Here is a 23,854-nt window from a genome sequence, read left to right as displayed (position 1 = left end):
ACAGAAACCATGGGCTCCGTCTAGTCGATCAAGCTGAATCCCATGTCCTCGTCACTTTCTTCCTTTGGCTCTTCCAGCAAAGGGAGAGAAACAGCAATAGCACAATAAGGAAGTCTCCGTAAAGAAAGAGACTATAACTCAGACAAAAATACAGGTCGACCAGGCTTTACCTTTTTCTCTTCAACGGGAGGAGGCGGTGCAGCAGCCGCAGCACCAGAAGGAGCAGCACCTCCGCCGACAGCAACAGCAGCTCCGCCACCACCTGCGATCAAGAAAGTAAGGGACCAAATCCCTAGCTCTGAAGCAAATGTCCTTCGCGTAAGGCATGACCAACGATATACTCACCGGAACCGACGTTGGTGATGAGGTCTTCAACACTGTGCTTCTCGAGGAGCTTGGCGAACAAACCAGGCCAGTAGGATTCAATCTGGACGCCGGCGGCCTTGACGAGGGTGGCAATTTTCTCAGCCTGGGAGGGGGGAAAGGAGTGAGAACCGATTGAAATGCAGCAAAAAAGATGATACTAGGAGAGAAGTGAGGCAAACCGTCGTCAAAGGTGAGAAGTGAGAAAGCCGGTAGTGCATGTCGTCGGCCATTGTGTTCGAGATCCCCAGTGAACACAGAAAGTCACGCAAAACTCATAATTAACTTGAGATGCTTGCCTTCGTGTTTTCCTCTACAGGATACTGCTTTCTTCCAGCATCATGCTTTAGCACGACCGATTCTCTATCGACTTTTGTACTCGGACTGTTTTTTATTTCATGGCAGTCCTTTATACTATCTTTCATAGGGCTTAGCTCTTCTGAACGAGATCTTGAGTGTCTCAATTGCTCGTTAGTTTCTTGCTCGTTTTTCCATTTAAGCAACACTCCTTATCGTTCTTATCCGTCTCCTTCCACCGAAGTCTATCTAAGGTCTCCGTTAGAGACGGGTCATGGTACTCGTCTTAATAACAACGGAAGTTTACAAGAAACGGAAGTAAAACCGAATATGCATCCAAACTGATCAAGACTAATGTAATAACGGCGATCGTGTATACTATGTAAGTAGCTAATAACAATGGGAGTGAGGTTTGACGCTTCAACCTTTGGTGCACTGGTAGTCACGGTGGTTCCTTCTTCGACAGTGAGGTTTGTCGCTTGTTCGCTTAGAAGCTTTGGTGCACTGGTACTCGCTTAAAACCGTCGTCAAAAAAGATGGATGTGAGGCAAACCGTCGTCGAAGAGGATGAGAGAAGCGTAGGTGCAGGCGAGCTCGCTGATCGACATGGCGAAGGCTGTGTGAGTGCCAAGCTTTGCAAGGGAAGGCGGAAGAAGGCAGCCTAGATCTACAAATGCAACAAGGGGGAGGAGGGAGAAGGGAACGATGGAGGAGACAGAGCTTCACTGAGAACACTAGTGAACACTAGTTTCGCTGGCGAAACTAGTGAACACTAGTCTAGTTTCGCCAGCGAAACTAGTGTTCACTAGTTTCGCTGGCGAAACTAGTTCGCCACTATTTTCAGTGGTGAACTAGTTTCGCCAGCGAAACTAGTGAACACTAGTTTCGCTGGCGAAACTAGAGTCGTCATCGTCCAGGCTTAGAACTGAGGCGATTCCTCCACTTTACCGTGCGAAATTCTAAACATATGAACGGATCATCATCTAGGCTACAACGCAGGTGATTCCCTAGCGATCCGGCAAAACTTCTTCGCAGTATTTGACAGGAGCCTTGGGTTCATACGCGAATTAATCAGGCTTCGTTGTTCGCAAGGCGAGGATGCAATATTCGATGCAAGGCCGAGCAAGTCGAACGCAAGGTAATCGCCAGGGGTAAAGCTGCATCCAAATCCAAGCAAAGAAAGAGTAGCAATGGGGACGTCCAAGCTCGAAGTGGACAGCTGTGAGCAAGAACAGGAGATGCCGGACGGCAGGTGAAGTTTGTGAATGCGAGTTACCAAAGGGTGAATAGGCCGGCACGTCAGAACAGGAAAAGGAAGCGGAATGTTGACTGTGGGAGGCCACAAAGTGATGGATTGTTTATTTTGGCGCTGGTGTTTGGATGTAGCGCAGCCATAGCTGGCTGCGGCCCTCCTGTAGGACCAGCTTCGCTCAGGCAGACATTTCTAACCGCCCTCAACCCTCCAGTTGTTTTTATGTCTTTGTCGTCTTCTTGCTGTAGAACTGTTTACTGTGTAGTAAGTCGTGATATATGGATCTACTTGCGAACTCAGACTAGTTTCGCCAGCGAAACTAGTGTTCACTAGTTTCGCTGGCGAAACTAGTTCGCCACTATTTTCAGTGGTGAACTAGTTTCGCCAGCGAAACTAGTGAATACTAGTTTCGAAACTAGTGTTCACAACTAGTTTTGAGCGAAACTAGTGAAAGGGAAACTATTTCGAGCAAAATCCAGCGAGGGAAGGCGGAAGAAGGCAGCCTAGATCTACAAATGCAACAAGGGGGAGGAGGGAGAAGGGAACGATGGAGGAGACAGAGAACACTAGTGAACACTAGTTTCGCTGGCGAAACTAGTGAACACTAGTCTAGTTTCGCCAGCGAAACTAGTGTTCACTAGTTTCGCTGGCGAAACTAGTTCGCCACTATTTTCAGTGGTGAACTAGTTTCGCCAGCGAAACTAGTGAATACTAGTTTCGAAACTAGTGTTCAGAACTAGTTTCGCCAGCGAAACTAGTTGTGAACACTAGTTTCGAAACTAGTGTTCACAACTAGTTTTGAGCGAAACTAGTGAACACTAGTTTCGAAACTAGTGTTCACAACTAGTTTTGCTGGCGAAACTAGTTGTGAACTTCACCACTGAAAATAGTGGCGAACTAGTTTCGCCAGCGAAACTAGTGAACACTAGTTTCGCTGGCGAAACTAGTGGCGGAAACTAGTGTTCACTCACTAGTGAACACTAGTTTCTACACTAGTGAACACTAGTTTCCGCCACTAGTTGAAACTAGTGTAGAAACTAGTGTTCACTAGTGAGTGAACACTAGTTTCTGCCACTAGTTTCGCCAGCGAAACTAGTGAAGGCGTAGGCATTGGCCCGAAAAGCATTATGAAAACTAGCATCCCTAAGAATTTGACAACAGACACAAACAGATTACGGGCAAAACCGACCCGCCAAAATATTTATACTTCACAGGAAATACCTGCAACGTGTAAACATTCTCGCCATTTTCGTTAGTATAGTACATGAGATACATGATTGCAGACTGTTAGAAACAAAACGAAACATATTAGAGATAGCAAACTAGAGAAAACTCAAACTAACGACGGCAGGAAACACAACAGATGCTCCTAACGAAACTAGTGAATACTAGTTTAGCTGGCGAAACTAGTTCGCCACGCCATTAGTTTCGCCAGCGAAACTAGTGAACACTAGTTTCGCTGGCGAAACTAGTTCGTCACGCCACTAGTTTCGCCAGCGAAACTAGTGAACACTAGTTTCGCTGGCTAGTTTCGCCAGCGAAACTAGTGAAGGCGTAGGCGTAGGCGTGGGCGTAGGCACGTGGGCGTAGGTGTAGGCGTAGGCGTAGGCGTGAGCGTGTTCACCGAAACTAGGCGTGGACGTGGGCGTAGGCGTGGGCGTGGGCGTAGGCGTAGGCGTAGGCGTGTTCACTAGTTTCGCCAGCGAAACTAGTGCCAACGAAACTAGTCTTCTCTGCCTCCCCTTCTCTTTCTCTGAACTAGTTTCTCTTTCTTTGCCTCTGCCTCTTCTTCTTCCTCTCCCTCTCCACCCTCCTTTCTTCCACTTCCGTTTCCCTTCGACCTTCCTCCTTCAATGGATTTTGCAATTGTGTCCAATGACAATAGGTCGAAGACACTGCAAGTTGCAACAACGAATGGTGTTGCACGCATTAGTAGGGAATACCTTCACTTAGCATTTGGACTTTCACCGAGCTCAATCTCTTTGCATCAACTACTTGATAGCAAGTGTGACGACTTGTCCTTTGAGGTTCCCTTTGTAGGTGAGGAGTCCTTGTTTCATCTTGACACTCAGTTTGGAACCACCTTCATTGTTAGAGGTGTAAAGCTTTTGACAGAAATCAGTAAGGAAGTGTCGGATAAAAAACAAGTAGATGAACAATCCGATAAGACCATGAGTTTGGTTCCTCTCTTGAAAAACCTTCCTGCAAGAAGTGCACTCAAAAAAGCTATGGACATTGTAACAACAATACAAGAAGTTGATGCACTTCCAGTAAAGTATGATGGCAATATTTTGTTTGAGCTTCCCGCTTCGGACCTCCCTAACCGTGCTGAGGGGACAGAAACCAAATACGACAGCCATGTTTGGACGGATGATATAACAAGTAATATGACAGGATTTGATGGTTTAGTTAGAATTCGAAGATGTGGTGGGCATCTACAATGCAAAAACATATTTTGTCCTTACTTGGAGAGAACCAAAGAGGCCAATGAGAAGCATTGGCAAGGGAGACTTTCACGAGTGTGTCCTCAAAGATCATATGTTGGCGAAAATAGTACTCTTAAGTGTTTGCATTGTGGTGCTCGTCCTTTCTGCGAGCAAGAGTGCCCATGTAGGCTATTCTTATGTTACCCACACCCCAAGGGTGATACACAATTTAAGAGGTGTGTTATACACTCAGGGTATCATTTGCATCCCGTTGGTGAAGGAAGTTCTAGAGGTGCTGTGAAGGAAGTTAAGGCTAGGTTGACTAAGCTCATACAAATAGATGGGATGGGAAGACCTAAAGCCTTGCAAAAAACATTAGCAAAGAAAATAATATTGGATGCCGTCATTCAAGATGATCCGAAAGCCATGAGTGATGCTGAATTGACATCATTACTAGAGAAGATTACTCCAACTTTGGACAAGAGAAGGTATGTGCATACTTGTCCTTTTAATGTGATTAAAAGTACTCAAGTTTTTTTGAAAAATAAGTAATGGGATTTTGATGCTACATGTTCTTAACTGTAGGCTCGCACGTTGGAAAAGGGAGGCCCAAATTGAAAGTGGATCCTTTGCAGATGGTTATGATGCTCTTTTACAACTGAAAAGAAAGTGTGTATATGATTATTTTCAGAGCATGGTGTTCCCTGGACAACTTGAATTTTCTTCATTTGAAAGATGTCATGTTTTCAAGATGTCTACCAAGGGACATGGTAGTGGTGTTGATCTAGTGAACAAGATGAGGCCAGGTGGAGAGTTAGGATCGTGCTGGGTTTGCTTTGATTTTGTCAAACGTATGCATGATTGGAATACAATGGCATGCCATGTTTACAACCCTTTTGTTCAAGAGCTACAGACTATTGCTATTGGGGATTTCAAGGTTGAGGATACAGAAGCCCAGATCCTTTTTTGGGAAATGTTAAATAGAGTCATGGAGAAGGAGGGATTCCCAAAGCCTCAATTTAAAGGGTTTATGGCTGATGAGGCACAAGCAAATTGGCGTGCAATTAGAATGGTATTCAATGGTGATGCCAATAAGGTGCTCAAAGAAAAAGAGAGATCTTGCTTATTCCATTGGGAGCAAAGCTTGGAAAACCATGCTAAGTTCCTTCCATCATTTGATCGTGAGGAGTTCAAGCTAAGGTGTAGACAGTGGAAGAATGCTCCATCTCAAGAAGCTGCAGACATCGAGTTGAAAAACCTCCGTTCGTGGTTCAAGCATCATGCACATAAGAAGGACATCTCCATTTTAGAAACATGGATTGTGTGGTGGCATGCAAGAGTGGCTCATTGGGGAGAATACATTCTCAAGGTAGGTCTATTGTTATTTCATTCACAACTTTATTGTTTTTTGATTATTGGAAACTAATCTATGTTGTGGCACAGGGCATGGAGGGATCTGACCAGTTTTTAGTTCCTAGAGCCAACCTTGCAGAGTCAGTCCATGGAAGTTGGTTGGCATCGAATGACGGAGTGAAATATGTCACACTAAAAAATGCTTGTGAGACAGATATGACGGGTGCTTTGCTGCAAACTGCAAGATACACAGAATATCTAAAGGGACTACACTTGGGTTGTGGACCTAGTTTGGAAAAGCTATCTCGAAGGCACTCTTATGGGGACATAGGGAGCAACTCATGCAAGTTCATTGATCTCAGTAATGAGGTGGCTAGCAAGGTGGATGCAACTATTGGAGGTCAAGATTGTATGGGTGATTTGAAGACTGTGAGAAGGAAGCGGTCAAAATCTTTCTCAGAAGCAGTGTATGCAAATGATTCACATCGTCCAGAATACCAGTATGTAAATCAGCCAAGAAAGAGAAAACAAAATACCACGCCAATCTTGAAAACAAATCAATATGTTGAAGAAGAGGTAGTACACAAGACTATGTGGGCTATAAGAAGAACTAATGCAGGTAGTGAGGTGAGGTGTCAAGGATACTTAGAGGACAAAGGAATCAAATGCCACAAATTGATAGATCACAAGGGTAGGACGGGAAAGAGAGGTGTTCCTGCACCTAGCTTTTTTGGGAGAATCAACACCAAAGCAGGCATTCGAAGGCAATTGATTTGGTTTTGTGGGGATAACATGGACCACACATGGACACCATCAAATTGCATTGAAGGAAAACCACCTGAGGTGCCGAGGGAGTGGCCTATTGAGAAAGGGACAAGCCTGGATGAGGAAGAAATGAGGTTATTAGTAGCTGGAGGATTTAGATTAAAAAAGCAATGCACTAGGGCCAAATCTGCTGATTTAACAAGTAGACCGAGCACAAGGGATGGCATGGTTGTGGAATGGGTAACTGAGGTGACATGTGAAATGAGAACAAGGATAGCTAAGTCTATTTCCTTGGAATGTGTTGTTCACAGTGTTAATATAGTTGTCCCTAGAGAGCATGTGGAGTACCTAGTTTCCACTCCAGGATCACGTAGAAAAGGGAGCAAGTACAATGTTGTGGTTTCAGTGTTTCCATCATGCACATGTCTGGACTTTATGGGCCATTCTCAAGGGCAAAACAGATATATCCCATGCAAACATCTGTATTACATTTATATGCAATACTTGGGTCTAGATGAGAAGATACACATGTTCATTCACCAATCTGCACTAAGTAGGCAAGAACTCTACCAAGCTTTACCTGCTTGCTAAGAAGGGCGTTTATCTCTACTTGTGGTTATATTAAAGGAACTTGCATAGGTGCATACAAATATTGTATGACCATTGTAGCTTGTGTTGACTTTTTGGGTGCATTTTGATAGTCATTTGCTTGACACAATATAGCTATATGTATGTAAACAGTATTTTGTTGCCCACAGCTTCTTTAAGAGTTGTGTATGAACAATGTATTACTCACCACACTATAGTTTTTGGTGACCTTTTGGTGTGTTTGAATGGTCCTTTTATAGAAATCTATCCATGTCTCTCAATTCAATCTTCCTGAGATTCTAGACCATTTGACTATAAATTGTTTGGAAGAAATATTATTTTTACTTTATTTTTTTGCACATGATGTTTATTGAAAAAATATATATATTGAAGGTATCAAATTAGACTTAACTAAAGGTCCACTGCTCAGATCGCTCGTATGTTTTTGCTCGGAAAATGCTCGTCCCCAGTCTCTGCCACTTGATAAGATACTCGGTGTAGACTTTGTTTCAGAGTATGTGATCCCTTAAACCCATGATGCGTTCTGGAACATAGAGTATGTGGCCTTCCTCATCCATAGGTGGTAGCTCAGGAAGGACTTGGACATGCTGTCCGACATGTGGCTTCAGCAAGGACACATGGAAAACATTATGAATCCTAGAGGTCCTGGGTAGCTCCAACTCATACGCCACCTCGCCAACTTTGCAGATGATCTTGTAGGGACCGTAATACCTGTGAGCAAGCTTCGTGTTGGTATTACCTTTCAGCGAGGCATAACGGTTATTATGGAGGCGTAAGTGCACATGATCCCCTTCTTCAAAAGGCAGATACCTCCTGTGTTCATCCGCATACTTCTTCTGCTTGGCTTGGGCATCCTGCATAGTCTTTTTAGCCAATTGCAGAAGGGCATCCATACTCTCCAAGTCATTTCTTGCTTGCTGATTTTTCACAGCCATGTCTGCAACATCACTGTAGCAATGACTTCCGCACTTAGGCTGTCTCTCCTTTTCTTGCGTTTTGTTGAAGCCCACAGACTTCTCAGATCGAGATGATCCTCATTGTGCATCCATACATAGCCTTGAACGGGCTCATGCCAATAGAGATGTGCTTGGTACTGTTGTAACAAAATTCAGCAAGTGCCAACCAATTATCCAAAGACTTCTGTGTGTCATGACAAAAATGCCTCAAATACTCCTCCAGCCATTTGTTCACCCTTTCTGAATGTCCATCCGTCTCAGGGTGGTAAGCAGTGCTAGGTGTAAGAGAAGTACCCACTGCTGTAAATAACTCTGCCAAAAGTGACCCATAAAATTTGCATCTCTGTCGCTGACAATTTCCCGAGGGAAGCCATGATGCTTAAAAACATGCTCGATGAACTGCCAAGCAACTTGTGATGCTGAATAACGGGTCTTAGTGGTTATGAAATGGGCCTGCTTTGTCATTCAGTCAATCACCACAAAAATGCTATCCAATCCCCGCTCTGTGGAAGGCAACCCTATGATGAAATCCATAGCAATGTGAGTCCATTTGCCTTCTGGAATAGGTAATGGCTGCAAGAGACCCATGGGTAACCGGCTGTCCACTTTATTCTGTTGGCAGGGCAAACATTCACTGACAAATTTAACTACATCCCGCCACAAGCCATCCCAGATAAAGCTCTGTTTGACCTTTTCATATGTCTTAGTAATACCCACATGTCCTGCCATAGGAGATGAGTGCATTTCCTGTAAGACCAGCAGTCGATACTTTGAATCTAGCACCAAATAAGTTCTGTCCTTGCACCACAACAGCCCATTATGCAGCTTAAATTTAGCATGCCCCTGGCTCGATGGCCTCTATAACTCCACAAATATGGGAGCTGCCTTAGAATCCTGCATGTATTCTTCCTGAATACCATGAATCCACTCCTGGTAGATGGTAGAAATGGCAAACAAACTGCAAGCCCACATATAGGATAAGGCATCTGCAACCACGTTTTCTTTCCCTTTCCTGTACTCAATGTCAAAATCATAAGACCGAACCTTAGCCAACCACCTCTTTTGCTTCATTGACAACTTGGGATGCGTAAGGAAATACCTGAGTGTCCTATGATCTGTCTTAACCTTGATTTTGCTACCGTACAGGTAGTGGTGCCATTTTTCGAAAGCATGGAGGATAACCAACATCTCCTGATCATACACATGATAATCCAGTTCCTTGGCACCCAATTTCGTGCTTTCAAAAGCAATTACCCCGTGTTCCTGCCTTAGCACAGCCCTAATCCTTTGCCACTGGCATTTGCCTCCACAATGAAAGTACGTGAAAAATCAGGGCATACCAACACAGAAGCATGAGTGAGGGAAAATTTCAGGTCTTCAAAGCTGCGCTGTGCATCTGTAGACCACATAAAAGCATCCTTCTTCAAAAGGTCTGTAAGAGGGGCTGCCCTCTTGGCAAACTTGCAAATAAAGTGCCTGTAGAAGGAAGCAAGACCTAGAAATCCCCTCAACTGAGTAGGATTGTGTGGCTGCTGCCAATCCTCAATGCATTTTACCTTTGCAGGATCCACTCAAATGCCATCCTTGCTCACAATGTGATCAAGATACTCAACCTCTTGTGCCATAAAAGTGCATTTGTTGGCTTTAGCATAAAGCTGATGCAACCTTAAAATTTCCAGCACTTGCTTGACATGTCTGATGTGCTCCTGCTTATCCTTCTGTAAATGAGGATGTCATTAAAAAATACCAGCACATATTTGAAAAGGAGAGGCTGCAAAATCTTGTTCATGAGTGCCTGGAAGGTAGCTGGTGCATTGTTCAATCCAAAAGGCATCACCTTGAACTCATACAATCCCCTCTCTGTGCGAAAAGCTGTCTTGTGCTCATCCCCAGCTTTCATTCTAATCTGATGATAGCCGGACCTCAAATCAATCTTAGTGAAAAAATGAGCACCCTTGAGTTCATCCAGTAGGTCATCTATCCTGGGGATTGGAAACCTGTTCTTGACGGTGACCTTATTCAAGCCTTTGTAGTCAATGCACATACGGTAAGAACCGTCCTTCTTCTTCACCAGGAGCATAGGGGATGCAAAAGGAGAAGTGCTATGAGTGACGAAACTCTTCTAATTAAGTCCCTCACTTGAGTTGCCACTTCCTCCCGTTCTACCTTAGAGAGTCGGTATGGGGCCTTATTGATTGGCTTACTGCCAGGTTCTAGGTCTATGGATCTACATCTCTTCTCGGTGGCAACTGTCATGGCAAATCAGCAAACACATTTGCAAACTCTGAGAGCAATCTCTGCATATCACAATCATCAACACGGGGAGTGCCACCCTCCTTAGTTACTAACACATTTAATGCATATGTGGCACTGCCCATCTTGAGCTCTCTGGCCAACTGCCTTGCTGAAATGACTTGCAATTTAGGAGCTGCAATACCATGCAATGTAACCGATCCATCCCTGTGGACAAAGCTGAGTGTTAAGGCATTGAAATCCATGCAGATTTTGCCCAGTGATTGCAACCAATCACAGCCCAGGACAACATCTATTGGGCACATGTCAAGTGCCAAGAGATCACCTGCAAATGTATAGTCATCAGAGAACTTAATCCTTGCATCTTGGCAACAAGATCTAGTGATCATATGCTGTCCATTGGCCACTTCTACTCTCAGCACATGGTGTCACGGGGGCGTGAAATTCTAGGTACTTTAATGTACTACAAGACCGTGACAACTTTGGTTTTAAAAGTCCAAGCGTGGGCTTAATAATGTGTAATTAAACGCGGCATGGTGCCTAGCACATAAGCGTAATTAATCCCTAGGCCCAAAGGCATTCCAAGAAATTAAAAGAGTGGTTGTTGGGAAATGATGACGTGGCATTTTTAATGGGCCCCCTAGAGGGCCATGTACCTTCAGTGGCCCCCCTAGAGTTCCAGGTGGCTCTAGTGCCTTCTACATGCTTCTTTGCCATTCCTGGACCTTCCTGGGCCTTCTAAACTTCACATGTGTGGTTTTCTCTCTCATCTTCTTCCTTTGTTGAGATTTTGGACTGGTTTTTCAGCCTCCTTCAGCTGAATTCCGTTTTTCTTCATAACTCCTCACCCGTTTGGATTCCTCGACTTCCGTTTGGCCCGATGGCTTCCCCTCTGCCTCCCCTTCGTAGTGATATGCTTTTCCCTCCGTGCGTTTGGTAGAACGGGCAGAGCTGAGCACTTCTTTTGCTGGTCGAATTTGCAAAAGTGGCTTTTTCTGGACCTTTTTTCTTCTACCGCCTCCTGGGCCTCTCCTCTTGCAAAGCTACAGCTTTCTGTTGAATTTCGAGTGGTCCGACGCGCTGGTTGACTGGTTTTTCTCAGTTTTTGAGGACTTTCCGGCGATGAAACTTCTCCAAAACCTTCTCAATGCATTCCTCTTTGAAGCACGCTTCTTTTGAGCCCAAGAACTCCCACTTCTTCGCGACAGAAGTGCTTCTTTTCGCATTTTTCAGTGGAATTCTTGCTGGTCGGCTCTTGTAAATGCTCTTTCTTCATGCCTTTGCACTCCTCTTTGGCTGAGAATGCAATTGGGCATTGGCTACTATGTCCTCTTGGCGATTGAGGACTTGGTTCGAGTCTTCAGGGCTTGGTGAGTTGCGATTTTGCTACTGCAATTTCTTTTTGCCATAAGCTATTGGTTGGCCTCGTGTGCCGCCTCTTTCTTGGCTCACAGCTGCCCAGGCAGTGCTACATGAGTCATTCTTTGGTTGGGTACTTTGCTGATTTTATTTTGGAGCTTTGAAAAGCTTTGTGAATGCCATCTGGAAACCACTCAAAGAGAGTGTAGCTGGGGTGCAGTGTGATTGCATCTGGACAGCCAATGGAATTGCACTCGGAAAAGAGAATGCCTTTGGGTTGAGCCTACGGGTTAAGTGCACTTATGTGATGGTGTTATATGCTTGAAAGCCTTGCGAAGGCTTAGTGAATTGGGGCTGCGTGCTCAGTTGCAGGGAAGGTCTCCCAGATGCAACTTGTAATCATTTCACTGTGAAATATAAAGAAATACCGAAAGGGGCGCCACGGTGTTTGGGGCCAATCGGGTGCACTTGTCTATGTCTGTTGAGCAGGGGCATTCTAGCCTCCATCCCTTTTTCAGTGGTTTTGTTTGTGAACAAATGGGTAAATGCCAAATGGTGATCATGCAATGGTTAATGCTTGTGATATATGCTTTGTGAGCTGTAAATAAGTGCTGAAGTGATTAAAGGTTTAGTTCCACTGCCCTCTGAGTGATTAGAGGCCGGTTTCATTGGTTCCATTGCCGGGATACCACACACTCTTTCTCAAGAGGTGGGCCTCGGTAGTTTGGTGGAAGGATATCTTTGCTGCACTTTTTGACAGCTGAATATTACAACCATAAACATGGTGAGTACCCATGAGCAAGAGAGCTCCACAACTCCTCAAAGGAGAAGGCAAGAAAGCCTTAATGATCCAGCTAGTGTACAGCTGCAGGAAGCACAACAAATGCCTTTTGAGCAGGCCACACATGAAGCTACAACTGAGCTCAACGGTGATACTAGTTCTAGCAGTGAGTCAGATGATGCTACTATGTTGAATGCACAACTTGCAAGTGCAGTGACAGCTTTGACTCAGCTGGCTCAAAATTTGGCTCAGATTGTGCAAACAAATGCCAAGAAGAAGAAGAAATCAAGAAAGCACAAGCACGGAAAGAGTGAGTACACACATGCATCAGCTTCTCATGGCGGACCGCACACTCATGCATCAGTTTCCCATGAGGGACAGCCATAAAAAATGACTCAGAAAGTGACTTCCAAGAGAGAGGAATCGCCCAAAAGAGCACTTGAGAAAGAGGTACAAAAAGTACATCAAGTACAACAGTATGAGCAGCCAGCACAAGGCCTTGGTTTGGGTATTTCTACTCCTCAAAATAATAATGTGCAGTCCATAAATGTGGCTCAACCACCTCAGCCATATTTGAGGCAGCAACCTGAATATTTTGGTACAGATTCGATCTTTGATGCTATGTTGATTTCACCGCTAATTGGGCATAGAAAACAAGTCATGTATGACAATGTGGGAATGCAGCCAGGCATGCAAGCCACATCATATGCTCCCATGCCTAATGTTCAGCCAAGCATGGCTCTCCCTAGTGAAGGGAATGCTGCAAATATACAGCCATCTTTGGGACAGCCAATATCAAATGTATATAAAGAATTTAAGGATGGTGGTTCTCATGTCAAGTTTGATACATATAATGGAGTACAGGACAGGTACAAAGCCCTCACATTACTTCAACAGTTTGATGCTGCATTTCTTGGGGGTTTGTTTACAGAAGCATCCAAGATGAGGAAGGTTGCCACATTTTTGAAAGGCAATGCACTTAAGTGGTACACCAACCTTATGCTTCATGGAGATGCACCTACTACTTGGCTGGAATTTAAGCAAGTGTTCTCTTCTACTTGGCTTACTCCAACTTTTGAAGTTGAAGTACTTTCACACTGGCATGACTTGTCATACAAACTTTGCAAGAATCTTGATGATTACACCCAGAGGTTTTGGGATGTTTTGCTGCCATTGAGCTCTTACAGGCATGTTTCTTTGAAAGAGCAAATAGAGAGGTACTGTTGTGGATTGCCTAGTGAGCTACGTGATTATTGCATCAAAACCAAGGTGGGTTCTATGACTCAATTAATTGAGAATGCAAGGACAGCATATGCATGGATGCAAGAGAAGAATTTGGGCTTTATGGACGGCAAGAAAGAAGACAACAAACGGGCTGCCAAACACCAGGATAAGGACATCAAATCTGAAAATAAAAATTATGGCAAACGACCGTTTCAAAAGGGAGGAAAAGCCCAATTCAAAGCTGGTCAAAGGCGTGGACAGCCTAATAAACAGCCCCGTACCAAGTTATCTGATGAAGAGAAAAAGTCACTCATGGAGCAAAACAAATGTTCTATATGCAAAGGAGAGGGACACCGCTCTTATGATTGCCCATTCAAGAAAAGAGACAGGTCAGATGATGATAAGAATGGTGATAAACAGGCTGATCGGAAGGGCAAAAAGCCTAAACCTTCTGCAGGACTTCTTCCAGATGTGATTGGGAGTTTGCCACATGCACATGATGAAGAGGAAATGAAAAAGACTGAGATGTGCAGAGCATGGGGAAAAATCAGAAATCAGAATTGTTTGTTTTTCTTTGATTCTGGGGCAAAGGCAAATTTCATAACTCCTGATATGGCAGGAAGGCTTGGCATCGAGCCTGAGGAAATGGGGCCATCCGGCATGTGTGATATGGCCAACCCTGAACTCAACACACCTGTCACTCCTATCATTGGCAAGTTGAGGATGCATATCCAGGGATACCAGGATGCAGAGGACTTCTACATTATGCCTTTGCCAGAGTGTGATGCTTTGCTTGGGATGCCTTGGATGTACAGGGTGGGGGCTGATGTGCAGATGAGAAACAAGAAGATTTCTTTAACTCATAGAGGCAAAAATCATGTACTTGATGTAAAGTTGAAAGGGGAGTCCATCCCTATAGTTTCAGCTTCTTGTATTTCCAATGTAATAAAGCGTCATATTTCAGCGTACTTGATTTTTGTCAAAGAGGACAGCCAACCAGTTCAGGAAGGCTCTACTCTTTCTGCTTTAGATAGAGAAAGGGCTGCTTTTATTTCAGATTTTCAGGATTGTTTCTCAGATGCACTTCCTCAAGAATTACCTCCCAAGAGGCCCGAGGATCATCAAATTGATATAATTCCAGGAAGCTCACCGCCTAATATACCTCCCTATCGTGTCAGTAAGGCACAACAGGAAGAGATAATGTCACAAGTGAAGGAACTCTTGGAAAAGGAATTAATACAGCCAAGTAATTCTCCTTACTGTTTCCCTGTGTTGCTTGTGCAAAAGAAGGATGGCAGTTGGAGAATGTGTATTGATTATAGGGCTTTGAATAAAGTCACAATTAAGAACCGTTTCCCAATTCTACGCATTGATGATATATTGGATCGGTTGGAAGGTTCCTCAATGTTCAGTCGTATTGACCTTAAAAGTGGATATCATCAGATAAGGATACGGCCTGAAGATGTCTACCTTCCGCACTTCATTTGGCTTATATGAGTTCCTTGTGATGCCTTTTGGTTTGACTAATGCACCTGCCACTTTCAATAGAATGATGGACAGAATTTTTAGAGCACACAGAAAGTTTGTGGGCACTTTCTTCGATGACATCATTGTGTTCTCTAAAAATGAGCAGGAGCACAGGAAACACCTCACTATTGTGTTTCAAGAGTTGAAAAGACACAAGCTATTAATAAACACCAAGAAAAGTGAGTTCTTTATGCATGAGATTCATTTTCTCGGTCATATAGTGTCAAAGGATGGATTCAAGATGGATCCTGCAAAAGTTGAGGCCATAAGGAGTTGGCCAATTTTGAAAAATCTGCATGAAGTCAGAAGCTTTCTTGGGTTGTGTTCATACCATCGGAGGTTTATAAAGTACTTTGCAGAAATTGCTTCTCCCTTGCATGCTTTACAAAAGAAAGCTGTACCGTTTCGGTGGGGACCAAAGGAAAATGCAGCTTTTGAAGAGCTGAAGCAAAAATTGTGTTCTGAACCCGTTATTATCTTGCCAGATCTTGCAAAACCCTTTGCTGTAACTTGTGATGCATGTGGAAACAGCATAGGAGGCACTTTGATGCAGGATGGCAGAGTGGTTGCATATGAGAGTAGAGTTCTCAAAGATGCTGAATTGTACTTGCAGATATACGAGAAGGAAATGTTAGCAGTGATACATGCTTTGACCACATGGAAACATTACCTTCTTGGAGCTGATTTTTATGTGCAGACAGATCATCAGTCACTTAGATATTTTCTCACGTAGAGAAAATTATCTGAAACGCACATGAGATGGGCTAACTTCCTCTCAATGTTTCATTTTCAAATTGTACATGTGCCGGGTAACAAAAATGTCGTGGCTGATGCACTTTCCAGGAAACCACAGCCTGAAGCAGTCTCCAAGAAACCCAGTGTTTCAGCAGTGAGCATTGCTTACAACAATGTGTTAGATGTGATGAAAGATCATTATGTTAATGATGCTGATTTTTCAACTATTTATGATCAGCTTTCTGATGGTCAAAGGCATGATCACTATATGTTGAAAGAGGGTTTCATTTTGATGCATGGACGACTCTGTGTCACTGATCAGATGCGACAGAAAGTCATAATGGAAAGTCATGCTCCTCCATATGCAGGACATAGGGGAATTACAGCAACAATTACAGCAGTGGAGCAATACTTTTATTGGCCATCTTTGAGGAAAGATGTGGAAGAATATGTGAGAACATGCATGGTTTGTCAGAAAGTAAAGTTTGACAGGCAGAAGGCACCTGGGTTGTTACACCCTTTGCCAATTCCGGATAGACCATGGCAAAGCATAGCTATGGATTTTGTGTTTGATCTTCCACGTACTCCTACCGGACATGATGGATTGTGGACAATAATTTGCAGGTTTAGCAAACAAGCCCACTTTGTGCCAGTAAGAAAGAAAATTACAGCAGATCAAATGGCCAAATTGTTTTTGCAGCATGTCTTCAAGTATCATGGGATGCCTGAATCCATAATCAGTGATAGAGATCCGAGGATGACCAGCCTCTTTTGGAGAGGACTGTTTGAAAATATGGGCACTACGCTGAATTTTTCGTCATCTTTTCACCCTCAGTCTGATGGACAATCGGAGCAGGAAAACTCTACCATCTTGGATATGTTTAAATGCTATGTCTCAGACCACAAAAGCAAATGGGAGCATTATTTGCCTTTGCTGGAATATGCTTACAATAATACGGTGCACACATCCACAGGTAAAGCACCTTTTGAAATAGTGGAAGGTGCCAGGAAGATACCTCCCATTTTGCATACAAAAGAGAAAATCTTCGAAGCTGATCGTTTTGTGGAAAGCCTTGAAGAGGCTTACAAGAAGATCAAATATGCCTTGCAAAGAAGTCAAGACAAGCAGAAAAGAGCAGCAGATAAGCACCGCAGGGAATTGGTATTCACAGAAGGTGATTGGGTTTTGCTGCGTTTTCAGAAGGCAAGGCTGAAAAATAAGAAAGGCAAGGAAAGGTTGTACACAAAGCTGAACATGCGTTACTATGGTCCTTTCCAGGTTTCTGAAAAGATAAACGAGGTAGCTTACAAGCTGAAGTTGCCTCCGCATTGGAAGATACATAATGCCTTTCATGTGAGTTTATTAAAGCAATATCATGGAGATATTCCCGAGGATGTACCTGATGAGGTGCAGCCTGAAGTGGAAGAACAAGATGAACTTCTGGTCCCAGAGCAGATTCTGGCACACAGAGATAGAAAGCTCAAGGGTAAAGTTATCCGTCGCTACTTGGTAAAATTTCAAAATTACCCATCACTTGATGCGAAATGGATGGAGGAAGGTGAACTGGCAGATTCACCTGGGATATTGCAGCTTTACCTTGATGCTTTCCAATTAGAGCCGACTGCGGTCCGGGCTCCTACAGGTAGTTCAGCAGAGCGAGTGTCTGGAGCATTACCTGATGTTCGAGAGGGGGGTAGCACCTCCACTCCCTCAGTACAGACGGGCTCACTGTGATTTCATGAGGTCGCTTGATGACACTGTATGTTTCATCCGAGATACTGAGCTGACAGTATTTCTGCTGTGAGACTTCATGATATTGATGCATCTTGACTATTGATCGCCGAGGATCACATAGATTTTGAGCAGTATATATGGATGGATGCATGCCTCTCCTAGCCATATTTTTACTATCTCTGTATACTATAGCTGCGGCTTTCTTGTATACTCTTTTATGCTATATTTCATGCTCGCTCCTGTGTTTTGGGGCAGCAAACTGTGGTTTGCTGTTTCAAGAGAGGGGTATGTCACGGGGGCGTGAAATTCTAGGTACTTTAATGTACTACAAGACCGTGACAACTTTGGTTTTAAAAGTCCAAGCGTGGGCTTAATAATGTGTAATTAAACGCGGCATGGTGCCTAGCACATAAGCGTAATTAATCCCTAGGCCCAAAGGCATTCCAAGAAATTAAAAGAGTGGTTGTTGGGAAATGATGACGTGGCATTTTTAATGGGCCCCCTAGAGGGCCATGTACCTTCAGTGGCCCCCCTAGAGTTCCAGGTGGCTCTAGTGCCTTCTACATGCTCCTTTGCCATTCCTGGACCTTCCTGGGCCTTCTAAACTTCACATGTGTGGTTTTCTCTCTCATCTTCTTCCTTTGTTGAGATTTTGGACTGGTTTTTCAGCCTCCTTCAGCTGAATTCCGTTTTTCTTCATAACTCCTCACCCGTTTGGATTCCTCGACTTCCGTTTGGCCCGATGGCTTCCCCTCTGCCTCCCCTTCGTAGTGATATGCTTTTCCCTCCGTGCGTTTGGTAGAACGGGCAGAGCTGAGCACTTCTTTTGCTGGTCGAATTTGCAAAAGTGGCTTTTTTTGGACCTTTTTTCTTCTACCGCCTCCTGGGCCTCTCCTCTTGCAAAGCTACAGCTTTCTGTTGAATTTCGAGTGGTCCGACGCGCTGGTTGACTGGTTTTTCTCAGTTTTGGAGGACTTTCCGGCGATGAAACTTCTCCAAAACCTTCTCAATGCATTCCTCTCTGAAGCACGCTTCTTTTGAGCCCAAGAACTCCCACTTCTTCGCGACAGAAGTGCTTCTCTTCGCATTTTTCAGTGGAATTCTTGCTGGTCGGCTCTTGTAAATGCTCTTTCTTCATGCCTTTGCACTCCTCTTTGGCTGAGAATGCAATTGGGCATTGGCTACTATGTCCTCTTGGCGATTGAGGACTTGGTTCGAGTCTTCAGGGCTTGGTGAGTTGCGATTTTGCTACTGCAATTTCTTTTTGCCATAAGCTATTGGTTGGCCTCGTGTGCCGCCTCTTTCTTGGCTCACAGGTGCCCAGGCAGTGCTACATGAGTCATTCTTTGGTTGGGTACTTTGCTAATTTTATTTTGGAGCTTTGAAAAGCTTTGTGAATGCCATCTGGAAACCACTCAAAGAGAGTGCAGCTGGGGTGCAGTGTGATTGCATCTGGACAGCCAATGGAATTGCACTCGGAAAAGAGAATGCCTTTGGGTTGAGCCTACTGGTTAAGTGCACTTATGTGATGGTGTTATATGCTTGAAAGCCTTGCGAAGGCTTAGTGAATTGGGGCTGCGTGCTCAGTTGCAGGGAAGGTCTCCCAGATGCAACTTGTAATCATTTCACTGTGAAATATAAAGAAATACCGAAAGGGGCGCCACGGTGTTTGGGGCCAATCGGGTGCACTTGTCTATGTCTGTTGAGCAGGGGCATTCTAGCCTCCATCCCTTTTTCAGTGGTTTTGTTTGTGAACAAATGGGTAAATGCCAAATGGTGATCATGCAATGGTTAATGCTTGTGATATATGCTTTGTGAGCTGTAAATAAGTGCTGAAGTGATTAAAGGTTTAGTTCCACTGCCCTCTGAGTGATTAGAGGCCGGTTTCACATGGTCTGTCTTAGTAGCAATCAGTCCCACCCTCTGTAAGCAGTTAACAAAACTGTAGGTGCTACCGCTGTCACCACAATGTAAATATCCTAAGTCAAAGTACAGTTGACCATTTATCTGATCATAATTAAAGAGTTTTCATATGTGTTAATTATGGTCAAAGAGTTCTTTTAATGGTCAAAGAATTGACTACGATCAAAGATACTTGACTCTGGTGAAGTAAACTTGACTTCGGTCGGGGAGACTTGGTTTATTACCAAGAGGGTTAACTACGGTTAACCAGAGAAGTACAGAGCTGACTATGGTAAGAGAGTGTTGACTTCAGTCAATGAGACTTGGCATGCGCCAAGAGGGTTAACTACGGTTAAGCAAGATGTGCCAACTTCGGTTGGAGAGACTTGACTATAATTAAGGCGCCTTGACCCTTGGTCAAAGCCCCTTTAATTATGATCAAGAGCGTTGACTTCGGTCAACCAGAGAATAAATATATATTCTTATATTTGCTATGTGTGCACATGTGTTCAGTGGGGACGCCCACCATGACTAGAATTAGTCCACAGTGTGTTATTTGCATGCAAAGCGCTAACAATTAATGGGTGCCATGGTGGTGCGCTTTAATTAATTGTTGCAGGTACTAGGAAGAGTTATTTTCCTAAGCGCTACGGGAGCCTAACAAGAGTCTAGGAGGCGTTCGCGTGACCAAGTGAGGCGTTCGCATGACCAAGTGCTTCGAAGACTCCAGAGTTGCCCTTAGTGGCATGTAATTAGGAAAGTAATGTAGAATTTGACAAGTGGCTTGTTGCCAAGAAAGGGAGCCTAAGAGCTCATGTAATGATTCATTTTTTACTTTTAGATTTAGGTATGAACAGCTTCCACGCTGAACTCTGGTACTCAATTTTCTCTCACGTAATAAAAACCTTTGGGGGTGTCTAGCCCGACGATTTTCCGGGGCCCTAGTGTATTTGTTGAGAGAGGGAGAGCAAATGAGAGTATCTTTGCTATCTTTTACGAGTAAGATTTCATTGGTATCAGAGCCAAGGCTCAAAAACTTATTGAAGTTTTTGACGATTCAAAGTGTTGGAATAAAGAGGAGCATGCGAGTGTTTATGCACACGGCAGCAAATCTGGCCAAACATATTGCCCTACCGGAAGTTCAACTCCTCTTTTAGGCAAGAGCCCAAGCAGCGGCGTGTCTTGCTAGGTAATTACGTAACGGAATTCCCAAAGGAAGCTAAGGAGATATTCCACGAGCCATCGTGAATGCCAAAGGACGGACGAACTATGGAAATCGGGAAGGCAATCTTGTGTTGACGACCCCAAAGAGAAGCCTTCACGCGGGAATACGACGTAATTCTGTATGCTCGATGGTGGTCGGGTTGGCGACGCTAAGCGCTAACAGAAGTCCTGCGACGGAGGTCTCTAGAAAGCGAAGGTGCGACGCGCGACGTAGATCAGCAAGCCAAGGTCTCTTACCTTAGGCTGATGTGGCAGCCAAAGCTGACGTGGCACAAGAGGACACGTGGCAGCGGTCTTGACAGGTGGCTGATGTGGCACAAAAGACATGTGGCAGTACATGTGGTAGCCAGCTCAGATGCTGACATGGCACTGACACATGGCAGACAGGTGGCTGATGTGGCGATCAGACTGCACATGCTGACATGGCAGACAGCTGAGGTGGACACATTTGCTGATGTGACAGACCATGGTTAGTGAACTGGTTAGAGATTCAGTTAGTTGGCCCAACCAGACTGTCTGACTGGCTCAGTTAGCCAGTTTGGCTAAGTTAGTGGCCAAGTTACAGACTAACTAGTCTGTGAATGTAACCAGACCAGAACAAGACTGATCTGGTTAGTGTTACCAGCCGGTTACTTCATCCAGTTACTGTCCAAAAAAAAAAAAAAGACAGTTACAGAGACTGTTTCTGCTAGCAGTTTTCACCTATCTGAGAAAGTATTTACTGTCAGAAAAAGCAGAAATCAGAGAAAAATCAGAGATTTGCACAAGTAAAGGGATTCATGCCTTTGTGCTCAGAAAAAGGGAATCAGATGCATACCCAGTGCTTTTTGCAGCAGCCAGAAAAGGGGCAATATAGTTGTTGATGTAGATACGAAACAAAGAGAGAGAGAGAGTGCAGGTACAAGACGAGTCGATAGAGAAGTCATGTCAATCTTAGATAAAAAAGAAGAAACACAAGTACAAAGTACTTGTACCTAGACCTAGGACTAAGTGTCCTAGGTGTCACATAGGACTAAGTGTCGTATGTGGCCTAGTAGGCACTAACACTATAAGTGCCTACACTTATGCCTACAAGGCACATACCATGGCCTATAGGGCATCATCAGAACCACTAGAAGATGGCCTACAAAACCCCCTCCATGGGATGGGCTGAAGTACTCTGGAAACGTCTCAAAATACCTGGTAGTTTCTGGTCATGGTGGCACATGTTCACCTATGAATGTACAAGGAATGTCAGATCATGTAACAAAGGGAACCAAGTATACAGCCTGTCGGAAGACTTCGAACATGGGACGAGGAAGAATCTTTGTAAACATATCTGCGATGTTGTCCTCTGTGGGAAGATAGGACAACTCTATGTCCTGCTGACAACCGCTCCCGAACATAATGATAGTGAACTTCAATATGCTTGGTACGCGCATGAAACACTGGTGTAGACAATAGTGGAGGATGTCTGGCAAATACCAAGATCTGTAAGTAACTGTCGAAGCCAAACACACTCTACTGTAGCGGTGAAAGCTGCCCTGTACTCAGCCTCATAGCTAGACGTGGCAACTATCGGTTGCTTCTTGCTGAGCCAAGAAATACATGAATTGCCAAGCAAAACACAATTGCCAGTATGTGACACTTTGGTGTCGGAACATCCTGCCTAGTTACTATCCGTGTAAGCATGCATGGTAAGTGAACCGTGATCACTGTAGAAGAGGGCTAAATCCTGAGTGCCTCTGAGATATTTGAAGACTCTCTTCACTGCCTGCCAATGCTGTGAACTGGGCATGTGCATGAATCTGCTGAGCTGAGATACTGCATATTGCAAGTCAGGTCTGGTATGACATAAATAAATAATGCATCCAACAGCTTGCTGATAAAGAGTGATATCACATGGTGGGCTCCCATCATGAGCTGAGAATTTGAAGCCAGGGTCCACTAGAGTAGAGATTGGCTTGCAATCCTCAAACTGAAAACGATCAAGGAGCTGTCCAATATACTTGGACTGAGACATCATGATACCCCCCGCAACATGAGCAAACTGAATGCCCAAATAATAATGGAGCCGTCCCATGTCTGACATGTCAAAAATCTGCTGCAAATCAGCCTTGAAGGCTGCAATTTGCTGAGTATCTGGGCCCGTGATAAGCATATCATCCACATATAAAATCAGCACTAAAAAATCAGATCCACTCCCACGGAAATAAAGAGTGGGTTCTGTGGGACTATTATGAAAACCAAGGGATAGTAAGTGTGCATGAATTTTGGCATACCATGCCCTGGGTGCCTGCTTCAAACCATAAAGGGCTTTTCTAAGCCGGCATACCTTATTTTCAGAATTAACAACCTCAAAGCCAGGAGGTTGTGTGACATAGACTTCTTCCTGCAGATCCCTATGAAGAAAAGCGGTCTTGATGTCAAGTTGGTGCACTTGCCAATGATGATGGGCTGAAATGGCAATGACACATCGAATGGTAGTAATCCTGGACGTGGGAGCACATGTCTCCTCAAAGTCAATGCCTTGTTGGGCGTACCCTTTTGCAACAAGACGGGCTTTGTATCGATCTATGCTGCCATCAGATTTCCTTTTTAATTTGTAGACCCACTGCGTTCCAATGGCATGCTTGCTAGGTGGGAGATCTACTAATTCCCATGTGTCATTTTTGGCAATAGATTGTAACTCAGCTTTTATTGCATCCATCCACTCTTTGCTGTCAAAAGCATCTTTATGGCACAAAGGCTCTTCATTGCAAGCTATAGCAAGGAGTGCAAACTCAAGAAAGTGAAATTCTTTTGAAAAGGAAATCGATGCATCTTACCCAAAAGACAGCCCTGACACACATGTTTGGAAACTGTGTGAGTCTGAGGTACATCATTTGCCATCTGCTGTGAATGTAGCTTTGCAAGAGCTCTAAAATTGAGATGGCCCATTCTCTCATGCGAAAGATGAGTTTCAGCAAGCTGTGAATCTGAAATAGCCAATGCTTCAGTAGAAAGTGCAGCTGAATGATGATCATGGTGATAAAGCCCTTTTTGCAAAGTGCCAGTGAGAACTATGGCATTGTCATCACGAAGATCATATACTAGGCATCTAAAGCCATAAAG

The 23,854-nt window shown here is 44.2% G+C and overlaps 2 protein-coding genes across 4 annotated transcripts in view; one reads left to right on the top strand and one right to left on the bottom strand.

The window, feature by feature from the left end:
• LOC147900007 (3'-5' exonuclease domain-containing protein / K homology domain-containing protein / KH domain-containing protein) overlaps positions 1-23,854 on the top strand; it is a 133,327-nt gene that overhangs the window by 29,222 nt on the left and 80,251 nt on the right. The window lies entirely within an intron of this gene.
• Positions 21-1,268, bottom strand: LOC147900008 (large ribosomal subunit protein P1-like). Its single transcript, XM_087377453.1, has 4 exons — positions 1,209-1,268; positions 346-478; positions 171-262; positions 21-68 (listed from the first exon to the last, which is right to left on the bottom strand). Exons 1-4 carry the CDS (start codon positions 1,266-1,268, stop codon positions 21-23), a joined length of 333 nt encoding a protein of 110 aa, XP_087233579.1.

The sequence above is a fragment of the Dipteris shenzhenensis genome, chromosome 7, assembly GCF_047967505.1.
Source record: "Dipteris shenzhenensis isolate YYH24624 ecotype China chromosome 7, Dip_SZ_1.0, whole genome shotgun sequence".
Taxonomy (NCBI): Eukaryota; Viridiplantae; Streptophyta; class Polypodiopsida; order Gleicheniales; family Dipteridaceae; genus Dipteris; species Dipteris shenzhenensis.
Note: the sequence above shows the minus strand (reverse complement) of the source record. Positions and strands in the feature narration are given on the sequence as shown.

Bases quoted from the DNA above. Each gene is read 5' to 3' on its own strand.
- LOC147900008 (XM_087377453.1), bottom strand. From the start codon at position 1,268: ATGTCGATCAGCGAGCTCGCCTGCACCTACGCTTCTCTCATCCTCTTC. The intron at 479-1,208 runs CCTCACATCCAT...CACTCCTTTCCC, and splicing joins TCCTCTTCGACGACGGTTTG to CCCTCCCAGGCTGAGAAAAT. The intron at 263-345 runs GTGAGTATATCG...TCTTGATCGCAG, and splicing joins CATCACCAACGTCGGTTCCG to GTGGTGGCGGAGCTGCTGTT.